Below are 21,140 nucleotides of genomic sequence, written 5' to 3' on the forward strand. Positions count from 1 at the left end.
TTCTGTCTCTCTCCGGCATATGACCATAGATGTTGCGCCGACTAAACCAAACTTTCCAAACTTTTTCCTTTTTCTCTTTTTATTTGTATAAGGTGTCAAAATTCTCATTCACTCGGCCGTCTCTTAATTGGCTTCATTACTAACTGCTTTGTATCTTGTTGTTAAGGTTCTCTTGCTAACTCAACTGTCCTTTTCCTCTTTTCCATTCTCTTTACATGATACTGTGTTAAAATTGTCTCACTGATTCGTCTATTTCTTAATTCTCTTTATCTCTAACTGGTTTTTTTCATCCCGTTGTCAAGTTTTTATTGTTCTCATCCCTCCTTTTCTTCTTTCCATTTCTATTTACACGATGAAGAATAAAAAATTATCTCGTTCATTCGCCCGTTCCTTAATTCTCTTCATCTGTTTATTTATTTTTTATCCCGTTGTCAAGGTTTTATTGCTCCCATCCCCCCTTTTCCTCTTTCTTTTTCTATTTACACGATGAAGAATAAAAATTGTCTCGTTCACTCGCCCATTCCTAAATTCTCTTCATCTTTGACTTTTTTTTAGCACGGTATTCACTCGCTAACTCATCTTTCCTTTTCTTCCTTTTCTTTCTACTTAATGATTAGATGTAAGAACTGTCCCACTAACTCGTCCGTCTCTTAATACTCTTCATCTCTCTCTTTATCACTTTGTTCAGTTTCTTTGGTTAACTCATCCCTCCTTCTCTTTTTTCCTTTACTATTTACATGATGAAGAGCAAAAACTGTCTTTAATTTTCTTCATCTCTAACTTTTTATCAGTTGTTAAATTTCCTCTGCTAACTCATCTGTCATTCTCCTCTTTTCCATTCTGTTTTTTTCTATATCTTTGCATTTTTATTTCTCTTGATGCACGTTTCTCTTCATCTCTTTCTTTATCACGTTGTCAAGTTTTTCTCACCAACTCATTTCTCCTTTCCTTCTCGCCCCTACAGAGGCAGCTCAATGTGGCTCACTTCAGCGCCTCCCCTGACCTGCAATACGTCCTGCTGGCTGAACACGTGGAGAAGGTACGTGTGTGTGTATTTGTTGGTGTTTGTACGTGTGTTTGTGTGTACAGTTGCGGACCAAAATAGCGACCTGCTTTACTTTCTACGCGTGAATCGGGAACATCTTTCCACGCGGCAGGTCACATGTGTTATGATGATGATGATGATGATGATATGAGAGAGAGAGAGAGAGAGAGAGAGAGAGAGAGAGAGAGAGAGAGAGAGAGAGAGAGAGAGAGAGAGAGAGAGAGAGAGAGGGAGGTAGGTGAAGAGAGAGAGAGAGAGAGAGAGAGAGAGAGAGAGAGAGAGAGAGAGAGAGAGAGAGAGAGAGAGAGAGAGAGAGAGAGAGAGAGAGAGAGAGAGAGAGAGAGAGAAGTAAGTATGAGATAACAGGTGCAGAAGGAAGAGTGGAGAATGAGAGTAAAAAAAAAAAAAGACAGGTGGAAAGAGAAAGAAACTAGCGGAGAAGAGTAAAGGAGGACGAGAAAGGGAGAGAGAGAGAGAGAGAGAGGGAGGGAGGAGTGGTAGATAAAATAAAAGAGGGAGAGGGGAGGGGGAGGAAACTTGCCACGCGGGGAGGAGAAAAATGAAAAGAGAAGGTAAAGGAAGGCAAAATGGAGTGGAGGATGAGTGTATGTGTGTTTTCATGTGTGTATTTACCTAGTAGTGTGTGGGGGGTGGGAGTGGGGGGAGGATGTGTCTCTTCCCCTTCTCCTTCCTTCCTCATCCCCATCTCCCTCCTTCCCCTTCCCCACACTTCCTCTCTCTTCCCCCCCACCATCGTGTCCTCACCTCTCCGCTTCTCTCATGCATTTGTCATCATTATTCCTCGGTAATTTTATCCCCGCGGAGCCTCGGCGGGGCGTCTGGTTTCGATTGACTCCTGAAGATCAAACAGAACCTCGACTTCGATGCTGATTGAACGTCGACTTAGTGGGTTGCATGAAGATGGTGGAAAATGAGGAGGAGGAGGAGGAGGAGGTGGAGGAGGAGGAGAAAGACCCAATGAGAAGATGCCTTAGTAAGTTTCGTGATGATGAAAAAGAAGAAGGAAGTGAAGGATTAGTGAGAAAAACAAATGGTGAAAAATAAGTGGAGAAGGAAGACGAGAAAAACGAGAAAAGGAAAGAGGAAGAAAATTCAAAAGTCAATCCCTTATTTTTTTGTACCAACTCAAACTCCTCTTCCCTTACGTTCATATCACAAGCTCTTCCTTCCTACGCAGTGCCCTTGATATCAGTTCCAACAGTATCAGTGGGCATCTTCTCATTGGGTCTTTCTCCTCCTCCTCCCCCTCCTCCTCCTCCTCTTTCTCCTCCTCCTCCTCCTCCTCCTCCTCCTCCTCCTCCTCCTCCTCCTCCTCCTCCTCTCATTAATTTCCTGGGCCGGGATGAATCATTGTGGCTTTGAGTGTTCTTAAATATCTTCCTAGGCATGGTGACGTCACGCACAGCTGGGAAAAATTTGTGGGACTGTTTTTTCACCCCAAGTTTTATCACGGCAAGATTTCCAGCGCGTTTGCGAGAACATATCAGGCCTTGGGCACACTCACAAGGACTTAGGAACTTTGATAAACCCAGGCCAAGACACAAGGGTTTATCTAAGTCCTTGTGAGTGTGCCCAAAGCCTGATATGTTCTCGGAAACGCGCTAGAAATATTGCCGTGATAAAACTTGCGGTGGTAAAACATCTCAAAAGAATTTTCCCAACTGTGCGTGACGTCACCATGCCTAGGAGGATATTAAGGGACACTCACAGCTTATCAAAGTTAAACGTCTAATCGAGGGGTTGCAATACACTTTCTTCCCCGGCGCCTTAACCAGTAGCGGCCTTTCTTCCTTTCTTTTTGCTGCTTTCCTTCCGTCATCGGTGTATCTCGTGTAATGGTTTTCTGCTCCTAACTTTTTTTCTTCTTAACCTCGGAAATGTTGCCCAAGAAATTACTCCTCTCCTCGTCCCGTCTTCCCTCCCTTCCTCCCTCATTCTCTTCCTTTCTTCTCCCTCCCTTCCTTCATCCCTATCTACCTCCTTCCCTCCTTCCCTCCCTCCTTTTCCTCCACGCCTCCCGTCTCACCACAACCTCGTTTCCTGTCCTTCACCTGTACTCCACACTTGCCTAATAACCTCCAACCTCACGCCTCTAATGATGGGTTGGATTCCTCTCTTGCATTCATGGAGTTTGTCTGTCAAGCTCACATCTTACGTGACAAATTCTTTTATACAATGACATTTATTTCAATAATTCAATGTCTCGGGGAATCTCTAGCCACATTTAGCATTAGGAGACAGATTAGCAGAAGGGTTTTCAACAAGATTTCCACCAGATTAACACCAGCTTTTCAATGCCCAAAGACAAAAAATGTGTTAGGTGCGGAGCGTTACCTAGGCAGGGACGCGGAAAACTCTACGGACACAACCAGTCACGTTTACATTACTCACACACGTAGTTTAGCTTCTGAGTCGCTCCCTCAACCTCTCTTTATTAAACGAAATGTATTAATTTAGTACTAATTCAATAACTCTTGCTAATGATAATGAAATGTTAAAGTGATATAACATTTCGGAGCTGTTATTTCACTTATACTCGTCATAATTTCTGTACTTTCTTCTTTACTGATTTTTTAACATATACAAGTTCTACAATCCCTGCTGTTACTAAGTTGTTTATCTCGTATAAGGTGTGAGATGAGACAAATAATACAGAAACATGTAGCACGAGAGTATGTGCAACTGACAGACAACCTCCATGAGAGCGATAGAGAGATCCATCCAATCAGGAGAGGCTTGACAAATGACGCCCAGGTGCCAGAGGAACACATTGTTTGAGCATACTATGGCATACACACCCTTCCTCCTGCCCACCACCACCCTTATCCCACTGCCCCTTCTACCTCCCCTCCCCTTGCCCATCCTGTCTGTCTCCCCACCTTTCCCTCCTCCGTAACTCCTCCTGCCTGCCTTCTACCCCCACCATCTTGCACTCCACATCCACCTACCTCATCTACCCTCTACTTGTCTCCCTCATACCTTTCACCCTATTCCTCTCAATTCCATCTCCCCTTATGTCTTTATTTCCTCCATCATCATCCTTTTCCTCTCTCCATATCCCTAACATACGTCTCCCTACCCCACCCACCTCTCCACCTCTCTCCTCTAGCACCTCTATTCCCATTCCACCCCCCTACTCACATCCACCGACTCCTCTCCTCCCCCATACATATTCTATACCATCCACATCACTTCCACCCCTCCACCTGGCTTTTCTTACCCTGCCATCCACCCATCTGCTTAACCACAACCTTTCTCTGTCACTCTTCCACCGCTCATTCATTCCCTTTCATCAACTCCACTAACCTTCCACAAATTTCCCAATCCTTCCTCCCTTCCACCCGCAAATCTGTCTACTCACCGACCTCCTTTACCTCCCTTTTCTCCTCCCAGCCATCTTCCCTCCTCCTCTACTTCCCTTCTTTCCTCCTACCAACCTATCCTCCTCCTTTACCTCCCTTGTATCCTTCCATCCACCTCTCCTCCTCCTCACCCTCTCCTTTCCTCCCACCCATTCCACCACCCTTCAACCCTGCCGCCCGCCCCTCACCGACCCCCCTCCACCGCCCCCCCACCACCTGCCGAAGCAAGCATGGATTAGGTCATCATTCGGGCTGGCTCAGGCAAATCCGTGAAGTTAGCGTTGCCCCGGCCGGCGAGGAAGATCAAAAGAACCAACTTGTTTCAGCCTTCGTGTGTAGCTTTTCGAGGATATACAAGTTTTATTTTTTTTATACGCCTTCCTTTCTTTCTCTCTTCTTTTATTCTGTGTGTGTGTGTGTGTGTGTGTGTGTGTGTGTGTGTGTGTGTGTGTGTGTGTGTGTGTGTGTGTTTGTTTGTTTCTATCTGTTTCAGTCTGTTTGTTTGTCTTTTCTCTATTTGTTTGTCTCTCTCTCTCTCTCTTTAATTACCCGTCCTTTTATCTCAGGAAATTAGGGAAGTTATGTCATCGGTTTATTTTCCATTTAGTTTCATTAATTATCTGCCTTAATACAGCAACGGCCCATGATTATGTATATGTATATCAGATTATTAAGGTCCAGGAGGCTGCAAGGCGTATGTCATAATAACCCGTTCGATATACTACGTTAATTATATGTTCGTGTCACGCTAAGCTAAAAAGTCGTAGCAGAGTCAGTCAGTCAGTTTATATATATTTGCATTTAGATATACGATCATCGAATCTATCTAGCACCTTGTCCACCATACCCATGCTACCCTGACCCATATATATATACAGGCGAGAGTGTTATATGCTGCTCTCTGCCAGGTCAGCCGCCCCCCCCCCCAACACACACACACACACACACACACACCTGAATCGTTGGGGTCGTAATTAATTTTCCGTGAAGGTAATTTGCATTCGCGAGTTATTACTTTTTAACCCGGACGATTTACAAAAATTGGTTAAATTATTCTGTACTTTTTTTCTGGTTTATGTGTTTTTTCTTCTTTTAGTTCTGTGGCGTTTCTTAGAAGACAGTTTATTTTATTTTGTTTCATTTATTTTTATTATTGTTTATTTTTCTGTGGGTGTGTGAGTTAGTTTATTTTTCTTACGGTTGGTTAGCATATGTTACCTTTTATTTTACGTATGTTATTATCATCTTCTTTTTATATATACTTCTTTGGGATCAGATGTTTTCTTCTTTTACTTTTCGTGGGTGAGTGAGAATACTTCTTTTTTTTGTGTGTGTGTATTAGATTGTTTTCCTTGCAGCGCGTTAGAATATATATTACCCTTTATTTTACTTTTATTATCGCCTTTTAATTCTTATATATACTTTTTCTGTAGTCAGCTGTTTTCTTCTTTTACCTTCCGGGGGTGAGAATACTGTTTGTGTGTGTGGGAGCGGGAGGTATTTTTTTTTCCCTCTGGTGGATTATATTATTTTTCTCACGGTGGGTTAAAATACATTACCTTTTATGGGGTATAATTTAAAGGTAAGGCTGCATCAGGGTGAGCTTTTGCTGGTGCTGCGTGCGTGGATACAGTGTAGGTGGAACGTTGATGAGCCAGCTGGTGAGGGAAAAACGTTTAAGCGAAATATAATAATGATAATAATGTGATGAATGATGATGGCATGAGGTTGAGCTTTGGGGCTTTAGGGATGATGACGATAATGATGACAGTGATGATGGTAATGATGAGGGGTTGATAAAAAGGGCATGAAGGTGGGGGGTAGAGAATGAGCCAAATAAACAGATAGACAGACACACATAGCTCTTAACACACTCCATCCACCTTCCCTTCCACCGCTCTTCTAAATCCACATCATCCACCATCAGCCACCATACCTCTCAGTCCATATCATCCACTCTCCCCTTCCACTACCTCATCTTCCATTCCATACTGCAAAATCCACCTAACACTATTTTCTTCTCTTCCACCTCTCTATACCCACCCCATCCACCTCTATTCCATCCCACTTTCCACTCCACATCCTCCACTCTACATTTCCACCACCTCATTTTCCATTCCACTTTTTAAAATCCACCTAACACTATTATCTTCTCTTCCACCTCTCTATACCCACTCCATCCACCTCTATTCCATCCCACTTTCCACTCCACATCCTCCACTCTACCCGTCCACCACCTCATTTTCCATTCCACCTAACACTAATATCTTCCCTTCCACATCTCCTCACCCACTTTATCCACCACTATCCCATTACATTATCCATTCCACATCACTCATTAATCCCTTCCACCAACTCATCTTCCGTTCCACAATTCAAAGTCCACCCACTTCACCACATCTCTAACTCCACTTCTTCCTCTACTTTCCCAACACATTATCCACTTCACATCCTTTTATTCACTAACGCATCCACTCATCACAGTCATCCACACTTCTTCTGGGCTATTCAAGTAACAAGGAAAGGGACTCGAAGGCTGATCCACACACAGACGCAACAAACGTTCAGCCAGCGAGCCATTCCACCACTTATGATAATCCGCCTAGCTCCTCCTCCTCCTCCTCCTACTCCTCCTCCTCCTCCTCCACGGCGTCTCTCATTTGACTGGTCTTAAGAACTTTCTTCATTAGGGCAAAGAAAACGGAGAAATTGAAATCAGGAAGTGGGGAGGAAGGAAAGGCCGCCCCGAGGGAATCATATGAAGAATGGGCCGCTGCCAAAAGAGAGGAATAATGAATGAGGGGAAGAAAGAAAGAATGAGGGGAGAAAGAAATGAAAGACAGATTGAAGAATTGAAAGAAAGAAAAGAGTTAAAAAGAAAGTGAGCCGTTAGTAGAGAGAAAGAAAGAAAGAAAGAGAAGAGGAAAGATAAAATGAAGAAATGAAGGAAAGATAAAGAAGCGAACATGAAGAAAGGGAGTCGTTGATAGAAATGAAGAATAAAAGAACGAAAGAAGGAGTAGGAGAAAATAGAAGAAAAGGGAAAATAAAGACCACTGCAAGAAAGAAGAAGGATGAAAAAGGCAAAGATAAAAAGAATGACAGGAAAAAAGAAAGAAAGGAAGAAAGGAAAGATAGGCTGACGAAACGAAAGAACGAAAGAAAAGAAGTTAATAGAAAGCAAGACGTTACTAGAAAGAAAGAATGAGGGAATAAGAAAAGGAATAAAGGAATAAAGGAAAAAATATATAATGGACGCTTTCTGAAGGACTGGAATGTGGCACGGGAAGGAGAGGGAGAGAAAGAGAAAGATAGAGAGAGAGAGAAAGGAAAGGGAAGGAAGTAGTGAGGTATGCCATAACTCTTACACACAAAAAAGCTATTCTGTATAAATTATGTGTTTTCATTATACTGTTTGAATTATGATTTTCTCTTCGTTTTTCTTTTCTTTTTTTTTTCTTATTTCTTCCACCTTCAATATTTCATCTTCTTTTTCTTCCTTCTTCTTCTTCTTCTTCTTCTTCTTCCTTTCTTCTTTTTTATTTTTCTTCTTCTTTCTTTCTTCTTTTTCTTGTTCTTCTTCCTTTCTTCTTTTCTTCTTCATCATCTTCTTTTTCTTCTTCTCCGTCTTCTTCTTCTTCATCATCTTCTTTCGCCTCCTTCTTCTTCTTCTCTTTATTATTATTATTATTATATACTATTATTATTATTATTACTATTATTATTATTATTATTTCCGTTATTATTATTATTTTCATCTTTCTATCCTCCTCCTCCTCCTCCTCCTCCTCCTCCTCCTCCTCTACCTCTTGCCTCCCTACCTTCTCCTTCCCATCTTCCACCTTTCCCCTTCCTTCACAAGTATGCATTAGCGTCTCCAAGCATGCAACACTCAAGCATTTTCATTAATAAACTCATTCTTATCAGTTCATGCGTCAAGGGGAAAAAAACGGAGCTAGAAGGGAAGACTTAAGGAGTAGGGACGCAAATAGATGGTGATAAAGATAGAACCAGAGAGAGAGAGAGAGAGAGAGAGAGAGAGAGAGAGAGAGAGAGAGAGAGAGAATAGAAAAGAAGATTAAAAAGAAGAAGAAGAAGAAGAAGAAGAAAAAGATGAAAAGGAGAGTGAGAGAGAGAGAGAGAGAGAGAGAGAGAGAGAGAGAGAGAGAGAGAGAGAGAGAGAGAGAGAGAGAGAGAGAGAGAGAGAGAGAGAGAGAGAGAGAGAGAGAGAGAGAGGAGGACAAGACTCAGGAAAAAAAAGAAGGAAAAGAAATTCAAGCTGAAAAACGAAGAAAAGAAGAAAACAAAGAAAAATAAATTGATAGAGAAAATGAGGAGAAAAAAAAGGAAGAGAAGGAGGAGGAGGAAGACGAAGATAAAGATGGAGGAAAATTACCATCTTTTACAGAGGGAGAATGAGAAAGGAGAAAGGATGAAGAACACTAATGAAGGAGTTTAAACAGAAAAGAAGAAAGGGAGGAGGGGAGGAAGAGTTAGATAGGAAGATAAAAAAAGAGAGAGAGAGAGAGAGAGAGAGAGAGAGAGAGAGAGAGAGAGAGAGAGAGAGAGAGAGAGAGAGAGAGAGAGAGAGAGTAGAGGAGAAAACAGAGGAAAATGAATGAGGAAGAGGAGAGAAAAAGAGAGGAAGGGAGGGGAAGGGAGGGTAGGAGAGCATTGAGGGAGGAGAAATGTTTGTCTTGGGTGTTGTGTTACGCTCTTGTGGACCTTCTAAAGGGGGATGGCGGAAGGGAAAGGAAAGGAAGGGAAGAGAAAGGGGAGGAGGAGGAAGGGGAAGGAAGGGGAGGAAGGAGTCTCTGACCTCTCTCCATCTCTTGACCTCTCGTGACCTAACCTCTGAAGGGACGGGAAGGGACAGAGAGAAAGGGAAGAGGATGGAAGGAAAAGAAAGGAAAGGAAGGACAAGTAAATGAAGAAAAAGAAAGAGAAGGCAGAGAAAGGGACTAAAAAAGGGAAGGTGAGGAAGAGACGGGAAGAGAAAGGAAGAGAAGGAAATGGAAATGATGGGAAGGGACTGTCAATGAAAGGGACGGAAGAGAAAAAGTAGTTGATAGTGGTAGTAGTAGTAGTAGTTATAGTAGTAGTAGTAGTAGTAGTAGTAGTAGTAGTGGTAATAGTAGTAGTAGTTGTAGTAGTAGTAGTAGTAGTAGTAGTAGTAGTAGTAGTAGTTGTAGTAGTGGTAGTAGTAGTCATCATCGTCATCATCAACTCAGGTCGCTTTCCGGCACGTCCACTGGAGGGCTCCCGGCGCGGCGTCCATTACCTCTCGCCATTACACTAACTCACGTCACCTGGGCACGTCATTAGCGCAGCCTCACCTGTATTAAGGCCGCTATATGGGAGGTAGCGGTCTATCTCTCTGTCTGTCTACCTGTCCGTCTATTTATTTCCCTTTATTTTGTGAGTGTATGTCTGTGTTCTGCCTTACTTTCACTGTTCACTCTTTCAGTTAGGGCTAAAAAAATATCAAGGCCTCAAAGAAGGTATATTGTTTTTGCATTCTTACAGTTCTCATATCTGTAAGAGTTTTCAGTCATCATCTTTCAGTCTTATCTTTGTCTTCCTCGATTCCCTCAAAGGCCTCAAAGAAGGTATATTGTTTTTGCATTCTTACAGTTCTCATATCTGTAAGAGTTTTCAGTCATCATCTTTCAGTCTTATCTTTGTCTTCCTCGATTCTTTCACGATGCTTTCCTCTTACGATGGAGAGGAAAGTATATTGGTCTTACGTCCTCAATGTTCTCGGCACTCTAAGATCATTTAGTTTGTATCTCTTAAGTTTCTCCTTTTCTTTTTTTTTCCTCTTTTTTTACAGCAAAGGAGTCAGTTCAAGGAAATAAAAAAAGGAAACAAATATGAAAAAAAAAGCCCGCTAGTCACTTCTCCTAAAAAGAGTTAGAGGAGTGGTCGAAAGATAGGTCAATTTCTTCATCTTCCATCTACTTAAGAGAGAAAGTATATTGGTCATGCGTTCTTACTGTTCTCATACGTGTGTCCTTAGTTCCATCAGCTTATTCCCCTTATGAGTGAGATAATATTGTTCTAGGTAATCAAGGTCTCGATAGCCCTCACCTGCCACTCACTAATCAGCCTCTCTTCTCTCCCGCACAGGTGTTCCGCTACTCCTTCAAGGCCAAGTACTACATCTACAACTGCCAGACACAGTAAGTATACCCTCAGTGGCGTCCTTCCCTTCATTATCACCATCATCATTAGCCATCATTAACCACATCATATTCTGCTTAATAACTGGACACTTCTCTTCATTTTTTTACCTCTTACATTTTCCTTTCTTTCACTCCATCATTTTTTTCTTCTGTACACATTCACCCTCATTGTCCTCCTCTCCTTCTTTTCCTTCATTCTGTCATCATCTACCTCTTCTGCCTCATGACTTCCCTCTCTTACACTCACTTCCCCTATCTACTTCACCTCCCCACCTTTTCTCTCCCCTCTTCTCCCTTTGCCATTTAATTACCTGGCGTCTCATTTCACACCTGAGTTCCCGTGACCTCACCTGACTTCACCTGGCCTTACCTGACCACCTAAATGACCTCGGTGGAACGTTTCTAAAGGTGGTGCTGTTAAAATTGATTCCAACGCTATTTTTTTTGTCTGTTTGTGTGTGTGTGTGTGTGTGTGTGTCTCTCTCTCTCTCTCTCTCTCTCTCTCTCTCTCTCTCTCTCTCTCTCTCTCTCTCTCTCTCTCTCTCTCTCTCTCTCTCTCTCTCTCTCTCTCTCTCCTCCTCCTCCTCCTCCTGCTCCTGCTCCTCCTCCTCCTTTTATAGCTTGCCGCAGTATTAAGACAACACAAGAAAAGAGAAGAGAGGATAAACTGAACCTGCATTGAGTGACCTTTCCACCTCCTTCTCTTCCCCTTTCGCCTCCTCCTTCTCCTCCACCTCCTCCTGTCTCTGCTTTTTCTTCCTCCTCTTCTGTACATCGGTTCATTAACGTATACTAAATAAAGAGACGCTCCCTATATGATTAGCAACGTATATTCTCCCTGTGTAGAAGCTTACCCTTAGTTTATCTCCCGTCTTTGCTATTGTAACGCATAGATCCCCTTCCTGACCTAATAGAACCTCAGCTAACGGGACTTAACCGACTCAGAACCTAACTTACCTAACCTCACCTTCCTTACGTACCCCTTACCTCACCTAACTTAACTGACTCAGAACCTAACTTACCTAACCCACCTTATCTACCTTACCTCACCTAACTTGCCTTAACTGACTCTGAACCTAACTTACCTAACCTACCTTACCTACCTTACCTCACCTGACTTGACTTGACCGACTCAGAACTTATCTTACCTAACTTACCTTACCCACCTTACCCCACCTAACTTGACTTAACAGACTCTGAACCTATCCTAACCCCAAGCAAATGTAATAGAACCTTTCCTAACTAGACACCTGACTGTGAATCTAACCTAACTTAACCAAACCTAATAGAACCTCAGCTAACTAGATCTAACCTAGCCTTACTTGACCTCCACTCACCTCACCTAACCTAACCTAACCTCACCTCACCTCACCTCACCTAACCTGACCACATCCAAAAGACAGAAACAGAGAGATATGCAGACAGACAGGCAAACTAACAGACAAACAGACCGACAAACACCAAAGTACCAACCGTTTAGGAAGTGTGTGTGTGTGTGTGTGTGTGTGTGTGTGTGTGTGTGTGTGTGTGTGTGTGTGTGTGTAAGTGTGAGAGTGTGAGAGGGAGTGGGGGAGGCGTCAGGTGACAAATGGATTCTAGCGACGTGAATAGCAACGTGGTTATGGCAGTGATGGAGAGTATTGGCCTGATTTCCGGCGAGAGAGACACACAGACAGACACACAGGAGGAGGAAGGAAAGATAAAAGAGGAATATTAAGAGGAAAAATATAAAAAAGTCATGTAGAGAGAGAGAGAGTCAGACAGATAAACAGGGACAGATAGAAAAAGGAAAGAGGCAGAAAAGATGAATACAGAGTAAAATTTAAAGAAAAAATACGATTAGAAAGGAGGAATAAGAAGAGGAAATATTAAGGTATGCAGAGAGACAGACAGACACACAGACAGAAACACAGGAGGAGGAAGGAAAGATAAAAGAGGAATATTAAGAGGAAAAATAGAAAATAAAGTTATGTAGAGAGTGAGTCAGACATAAACAAAGTGACATAGAAAAAGGAAAGGGGTAGAAAAGATAAAAAAAAGTAAAATTTTAAGAAAAAATACGATTGGAAAGGAGGAATAAGAAGAGGAAATATTAAGGTATGTAGAGAGACAGACAGACACACAGACAGACACAGGAGGAGGAAGAAAAGATAATAAAGAATAGTAAGAGGAGAAATAAAATAAAAAGTTATGTAGAGAGAGAGTCAGACAGACAAACAGAGTGACAGATTGAAAAAGGAAAGAGGCAGAAAAGAAAAAAAAAGTAGAATTTAAAGAAAAAATACGATTGGAAAGGAGGAACAAGAAGAGGAAATATTAAGCTATGTAGAGAGACAGACAGACACACAGACAGACCGGGAAAGTAAGGAGTTAGGAAAGTTAAAAATGAAAAGTAAGAGGAAAGATACGATTGAAAAGGAGAAATTAAAAGAAGAAAAAAGTCATGTAGAGAGAGAGTCAGACAGATAGACAGACAGACACGAAGAGAAAGGAGATAGGAAAGAGGAAAGAAGCGAGTGGAGTGATTGAAAAGGAGAAATAAAATGCAGGGAAAAGTTATGCAGAGAGAGACAGTGAGGTAGATAGATAGAGAGATAGACAGACAGACAGACAGACAGACAGGCAGACACACAAGTAAACACACGGAGAGAAAGGAGATAGGAAAGAGGGAAGAAGCGAGTGGAAGGATTGAAAAGGAGAAATAAAAAACAGGGAAAAATTATGCAGAGAGAGACAGGTAGCAAGATAGATAGACAGACAGACACACAAGCAAACACACAGAGAGAAATAGACACACAGACAAACAGGAAACAAAGCGCCACACAAACAAGTAATAAAAAGCAAAACACACATCCATCACGCAAGCTTCACATAACCCAAGGAGGCACGTGAGGAAGCAGGTGAGGACAGGTGGAGTCGAGGCAGCTTTGCACACCTCTCACGTGCATGTCGCGGAGTTTTGTTTATGTGAGTGTTGCGTGTGCTGGCCTCATTGCAAGCCTCGGGAACTGCTCTCAGATGCAAATTGGAGAGAGTCGTTTGTGTATGTGTGTGTGTGTGTGTGTGTGTGTGTGTGTGTGTGTGTGTGTGTGTGTGTGTGTGTGTGTGTGTGTGTGTGTGTGTGTTGTTACCTGTATACACCTGTCCTCTCTATTGCAGGATCTAATCAAGCTTGTTCGTCCCTAATTTTGTCATATTTTTTTACGTTGAAGTTCCTTATTTTTTTTTTTATATACTTCGTGCACTTATGATTTAGTTTTCATTTGCGTGTGTGTGTGTGTGTGTGTGTGTGTGTGTGTGTGTGTGTGTGTGTGTGTGTGTGTGTGTGTGTGTGTGTGTGTGTGTGTGTGTGTGCTCTCCCATGTGTGTTGTTTAATTAATGAACTAACACCAGCAAAGTCACAAGGGGGAGACAGAGAGACACAGAAACGAGGAGTGAAGGAGGGCACTGAGGTCGCTGGCGCAGAAGGAGGTGGTGGTGATGATGGTAGTGAACGGGTGACGACGATAGGAAGAGTAACTTAACCCCGTCATTACTTTTGCCATCGCTTTCCTATCATTTTCCTATACATAAATTTACGGTATATTAGATTCGCCACCTGTTTACTATTGCTTATGTGAGGGTAAAGATAGTAGTAATAGTAGTAGTAGTAGTAGTAGTAGTAGTAGTAGTAGTAGTCGTTGTAGTTAGTAGATGTTGTTGTAGTAGTAGTAGTAATAATAGCTGTAGTAGTAGTAGTAGTAGTAGTAGTATTAGTAGTAGTGGTTATTGTAGTAGTTGTAGTAGTAGTGTAATATGCAAAACCGAAACAATACAAATACAATACAAGTTAGAAAGTCTGGAATCCCTACACACCTAAGATAGATAATTAAGTATAAATGTCCCGTATATAGAAGAGAATAGCACTATGGTGGCGGGAAAGAAAGTTGATCAGATTCCAAACATCAATCAAAGTAAATAACAACAAATGATAAACTTCTTCCCATAACTCCGGAATCAGGGGAGGGAGACGGAGGGCAACATCACGTTCTGTTTACGAGGGACGGAGGCTGAGGCACATGAAAGACCCAATGTTCGAGGCCGGCATGGTAACGTGTGCGTGTGGCGGGGCGGTAAGGTCTTGGTCCGCCCGGAATAGCATAGCGTTGAAGCCCATAAGACTGGCGGACACCATTGCCAGATTATCGTACACAGAGCATAGTATTTACCGGTTTCTGACGCCTAACTATTGCCAGGAAACATCAGGAATTAACTATTTTAACGACAACTATGAATGGATCTCGTTATTGGGGCCCAGGAGACAGTTTTGGGGTCGGAAGTCGGTAAATATAAGAAGCTGAGTACGACAGTCTGGCAACGCTGCAGTGGCGGGTCCTGTCATGAAGGCGGCGGGGAGATTGGTCTGACCTCTGGACGCGGCCGACACGGGTTTGGTGCGGTTGCCAAGCTGTGTCAAGGGACTAAGGGCCGGATTGTTAAACACTTCCTCGCCCAAGCACACATATTTGACAAGGGTTTCATGGGAGTTGTGGGCCTTTCCAGGGGTAGTTTAATAACCCTGGTGGTAGTTTGACCCTTCTCCTGTACCATGAACCTACAAAAACACTCATTAGAACTCGATTAACTTCCTTTTCGGCCTTTGGAAATAGTTGGTGTAAGGGGTGAGCGCATCAACCTAAGGGCAGTATTGTGAGACACCTCCATCCCTCATATCACATACTTCCAAAGGCCGAAAAGGAGATCAATCGGATTCTAATGAGTGACTTTTTTAGGTTCATGGTACAGAAGAAGGGTCAAACTACCACCAGGGTCATAAAATTACTCAAGGAAATGGCCCAAACTCTTGTGAAAGCCTTGTTAGATATGTAAGCTTGGGCGCCGAAGTGTTTAAAAATATGACCCTAAGACTTGGACGGTTTTATAAGACCTTGCTTCCTCTTTGTATTGTAGGACTAACCGCAACTGTAGAAGAGACAGCGACGGCGATACAACAAGAGAGTGAAAGCTTTAGTAACAGGGACGTCGATAGATCACCGTCGGAAAGATTTTTAGACGTGTAAGATCTTGGTTTCTCGTCGTATCGTAGAACTAGGAGCAAGCTGAATAGACTAATAAGGACCTGTGGAGACATTGCAAGTTTTAGTGACAAGAACTACGTCACGTTACCACTTGAAAGACAGATTTAGACATGTCAGACCTTTGTTTCTCGCCTCATCACAGAACTGAGAACGACATGAGTAGACAAAGATTAACCTGAGTTGACAATGAAGCCTGAAAAACAAGAACCTCGCTGAATCATCACTAGGAAAATAGATTAAGACATGCAAGACCTTGGTTACGCGTTGTATTATAAAAGAAACAATGACCTGAGGAAACATAGCCTTTAGTAATAACAGCTTCGTAGGATCATCATTAAAAAGGGACATAAAACCTATAAGAAGCTTCCTCATCGGTGTATTATTGAGCAGAGAATAACTTTATGCTTCTCGTAATATGGACTTTGAGAGGTTATCACGAAAGAGAGACAGTTTGTGATTACCCGTCGTATTATAGGGCAGAGAATGACCCGACTGACCTCTCATAATAAGGGCACGGCGAGGTTATCACTAAAAGAAGACAGATAGTGATATCCAGCGACTGCCTCCCAAAACTCCGTCCAGGCCCCTTTGCTGTATACTCGTCTCGTCTTATCACAGAGCAGAGGATAACCTGACGACCCCGATCGATGCCTTTAGTGATACGAGCTTTCCTTGATCATCACTAGAGACTTTGTGACGACCAGCCAGAGTTCTTTAAGGCCCATATTTTGACACATCTCTCCCATTACGACGATTTCTCAAGACCACAGAGAAGATTAGCCGGGTTCTGATTGGTAGTTTTTCCGTTCCAGATGCTTGAGTCGTGTAAAACTGTCACTCAATCACAAAACAGTCCATGAAAAGTCCAGTTACTTCTACGAGAGTCATTTCAAGCAGGCGAACTGGAGTGACGAGGCGGTTAAAATTACGGGCTAAAGGCAGTATTACTAAACATTTCGTCGCCCAAGTTCACCTATTTGACAAGGCTTTCGTAGGAGTTTGGGCATTTCCAGGAGTAGTTTTATGGCCTTGGTGGTAGTTCGACCCTTCTTCTGTGCCGTGAACCTGAAGAAACACTTATTAGAACCCGATTGATCCCCTCTTTGACCTTTAGATAGGGCCGTATTTCAAAACATTTCGGCGCCCAAGTTCATCTATTTGACAAGGCTTTCGTAGGAGTCTGGGCATTTCCAGGAGTAGTTTTATGGCCCTGGTGGCAGTTTGGCCCTTCTTCTGTGCCGTGAACCTGAAGAAACACTTATTAGAACCCGATTGACCCCCTCTTTGACCTTTAGATAGGGGCGTATTTTAAAACATTTCGGCGCCCAGTTCCACCTATTTGACAAGGCTTTCCTGGGAGTTTTGGGCATTTTCAGGAGTAGTTTTATGGCCCTGGTGGTAGTTTGACAGTTCTTTTGTGCCGTGAACCTAAAGAAACACTTATTAGAACCCGATTGGTCCCCTCTTTGACCTTTAGAAATAGTTGATGTGAGAGTTGAAAGTGCCTTTTAACACCGACCTAAATCCCAACCGAGACTCATAACATGCATACCAGTGATCCATAACTGAGCCACATCGACGAGTGACAATGCCTAGGAGTGTGTGCCGCTGAAGTTGATCCTCGATGTATATTCTCAATGGCCTACATGCTGTGGTTGCGAGTGATCCATAACTGAGCCACATAGACGAGTGACAATTCCTAGGAGTGTGTTGCCGCTAAAGTTGATCATCGATGTATATTCTCAATGACCTAGTTGCTGATGCGAGACCAAGGGACGCCAATATTGCCCGTGGCTGCGGGAAGTTGGTGGAGCATGCCAAGTCGTGTTCCAGAGTGAGGGAGTGTATTGGGGAGTGTATTGGTGGCATGTCTGGGAATGAGTGTGTGGGTGGGCAAGGAGATTTTTATTACAGTGATGATGAGGATAATGAAAAGGAGGAGGAGTTGGAGGAGGAGGAGGAGGAGGAGGAGGAGATGGCAGTTGTCAGACACGAACCTGAACTGAGAGTGATAATGGGGTCGACGAGGAGGAGGAAGAGGATAAGGACCAGCGGGATAGACACACACACACACACACACACACACACACACACACACACACCATATCATTACGGGTCGTGTGTGTGTCTGTGTATATCTTTCTGTGTGTGTGTGTGTGTGTGTGTGTGTGTGTGTCTGTCTGTCTTTGTGCATGTGGTAGCGTGCGTGCGTGCGTACTGAGGTCACGGGACAGGTGGACTCCGCTAACTTGCATCTAAAAATTGTTCGGGAAAGGTCAGTCGTGTTACAGCAGCGCCAGAAAGACGTGCTAGAAAGCGCCATTAACTTGATAACATAAGATGATTATTAAGAGTGATACCGCCATTCAGAGAGAGAGAGAGAGAGAGAGAGTGTCGGGTCAGAGGTCATTGGTTGATGTTTACGTGTTCGCCGGTCTTATCGCATAGGGTTAATGCAGGGTTAGTGTCTCCCGCCCACGACCAAAGCTTTTCAGGGCGCTTCAAGACACCCGCGGAGTTGAAGCAGATCTTTTTTCTTTATTACTTGTGTATTTTATCATGTCATACGCTGAGGGATTAACGTATTTAGGGGGCATTATTTGTTTACCTGAACGTTTATTTAATAGTCTGTTTAGCTAAAAAAGTAATAAGGGTTTAGGTTATTCCATGAGCGTAGAGAAGCAAAATAATGGGTTCTACTAGAGGGGATATGAAGCATTTAAACTAGCAATATATTATGTATTATCACACGAATTGCTACTATTACTACTACTACTACTACTACTACTACTACTACTACTATTACTGCTGCTACTACTACTACTACTACTACTACTACTACAACATAAATGATACCTCCACCCATGTACTCTACAACTACTACTACTACTACTACTACTACTACTACTACTATTACTACTACTACTACTACTATTATCACTTCTACTACTACTACCACTAATAATAATAATAATAATAATAATAATAATAATACCACTACTACTACTACTACTACTACTACCACCACCCTATTCATACACGCCCTATCAATTCTCCATGCCTGTGCTGTGGGACTTTCTATTTTTCTGTTCTCTCCCATTTCCTCGTTCCTCTATTCTCCGTTTTTATTTTGATTTCCTCCCTCGTCTTTTTTTTTTGCTGTTTCTCCCTCTCTTGAAGTTCCGTTGGACAGGAATTTGTTTTGTTGTTGTTGTTGTTTGTGGGAACTTTTTATTTCCTATATTTGTGATTTTTATTTCTCATTCCTTCCCTCCTTTCATTCCCTTTCTCCTTCCCTCTTTCCTTCTCTTCCCTCCTCCCCTCCTTCCCTTCCTTCCTTAGTCTCCCCTCTCCCTTTCCTTCTTCCACCTTTTCTCCCCTCCTTTCCTTTCTCCCTTACTCTCCTCCCTCCTTTATCTTCATATTCCCCTACTTCCCTTCTCCTCCTTTTATGCATTTATTTCTTTTAATTATATTTATTCTCCTCTCTCTCTCTCTCTCTCTCTCTCTCTCTCTCTCTCTCTCTCTCTCTCTCTCTCTCTCTCTCTCTCTCTCTCTCTCTCTCTCTCTCTCTCTCTCTCTCTCTATCTCTCTCTCTCTCTCTCTCTCTCTCTCTCTCTCTCTCTCTCTCTCTCTCTCTCTCTCTCTCTCTCTCTCTCTCTCTCTCTCTCTCTCTCTCTCTCTCTCTCTCTCTCTCCTCCCACCCCTCCCTCTCCCTTATCGCCTTCAACAAAATATTTCTCCTCCATTATTCATTCACTATTGCCCTTCACGTCGCCAACCAATCACGAACGACCTCCTTATTGCGTCATCAAACCCTCCACCAATCACCGTCGTCCCCTCTGTAAGCAAGCGTGACGTCACTGCACAAGGACCAATGAGCTTTCAGGATGCCTTGGGGAGCTGGTGACGTCATTATCGCTTCAGTCAATGAGTCTTTTATTAATGTAATCAATTGAACTTTTTTATGGTCTCTCAGTCGATGGTCATGTTTTTTTTTTTTTCAACGTCTTTTTGCTTTTCTTTTTCTTCTTATTTCTATTCTTATTGTGTGTGTGTGTGTGTGTGTGTGTGTGTGTGTGTGTGTGTGTGTGTGTGTGTGTGCAGACTTCAACATGCATTTTTAACACACATAATCCATATTGCGGTAAAAGAAACATGTGGAGGAATTTCTCTCTCTCTCTCTCTCTCTCTCTCTCTCTCTCTCTCTCTCTCTCTCTCTCTCTCTCTCTCTCTCTCTCTCTCTCTCTCTCTCTCTCTCTCTCTCTCTCTCTCTCTCTCTCTCTCTCTCTCTCTCTCTCTCTCTCTCTCTCTCTCTCTCTCTCTCTCTCTCTCCGTTATTCAATTTCCTTACCGTTCTCCTCATTCATCTATCTCTCCCTCCTTCCCTCTTCTCTTCTCTTCTCTTCTCTTCGAACTTCTCTGTATTTCATCTCTTCTCCTCCTCCTCCTTTTCTCTCTCACCCCCTTCTCTTCCTTCCCTTCTCCTACTCTCTCAACTCATTACAATCTCTCACTATCCACTCCTACTCCTTTTCCTATGCCATTATTCTCCTTCTCCTCCTCGTCCTCTTTCTCCTCATCCTCCTTCTCCTCTTCCTCCACCTCTTCCTACGCCCCTCATTCCTCTCTCTGCCATCCTTCTCTTCCCATCTCTCTTTTTCTTCATCCTCCATTCCCCTTCTCCTCCTCCTCCTCCTCCTCCTCCAAAGTCTGCCAATAACCCCACTCGTGCCTGCCACTTCCAATAAATGTCAATCCACCAATACCTCCTCCTCCTACTCTTCCTCCTCTTCCTTTACCTCTTCTTCTGCCTCCATATCTTCTTTCTCCTCCACCTCCTTCTCTTCCTCTTCTTTCTCCTTGTGCATTTATTCTTCCCCTCATTTTCAAGCTCATTATTATCATCTTTTCGATCGCATACTCCTGTTTATCTCTACTTCTTATCTCCTTCGACCTCCTCCTCCTCCTCCTCCTCCTTCTTCTCTTCTAAACACCATCATCTCGTCTCCATCAATTAAAATCCTCTTCTTATACTCCTCATTCCCCTCCTCCTTATCATCATTATCCCCTTCGACTTCCTCTTCTTCCTCCTCCTCCCCCTTCCCCTCCATACACCACCATCTCCTCTCCACTCATTAACCTCCTGCCTCTCCCTATTCTCCTCATACTCTTCCTCCTTAGCATCATCACCTTCGACCTCCTCCTCCATACACCACTGTCTGGCCTCCACCACTTAACCTCCTGCCTATCCCTATTCTCCTCATACTCTTCCTCCTTACCATCATCATCTTCGACCTCCTCCTCCATACACCACCCTCTCTCCTCCACCACTCAACCCGTCTGCTGCGATTGGCACGGATTTCGCCTTCACTGGTAGCCTGGTAACATATGCTCCCAGGTCTTTCTCTGGTTCTGTGGTGGATAGTGGAGTGTTTCCCATGTGGT

At 43.1% G+C, this 21,140-nt stretch overlaps 1 protein-coding gene across 3 annotated transcripts in view; it reads left to right on the plus strand.

Annotated features, from left to right (window-relative positions):
• Nucleotides 1-21,140, plus strand: part of LOC126996509 (inactive dipeptidyl peptidase 10-like) — a 77,354-nt gene that overhangs the window by 26,734 nt on the left and 29,480 nt on the right. For all 3 annotated transcript variants that reach the window (XM_050857038.1, XM_050857040.1, XM_050857039.1), the window contains exons 5-6: nucleotides 965-1,039; nucleotides 10,558-10,610. In XM_050857038.1, coding sequence (XP_050712995.1) covers nucleotides 965-1,039; nucleotides 10,558-10,610 — 128 coding nt within the window. The remainder of the gene's footprint in view (nucleotides 1-964; nucleotides 1,040-10,557; nucleotides 10,611-21,140) is intronic.

The sequence above is a fragment of the Eriocheir sinensis genome, chromosome 10, assembly GCF_024679095.1.
Source record: "Eriocheir sinensis breed Jianghai 21 chromosome 10, ASM2467909v1, whole genome shotgun sequence".
Taxonomy (NCBI): Eukaryota; Metazoa; Arthropoda; class Malacostraca; order Decapoda; family Varunidae; genus Eriocheir; species Eriocheir sinensis.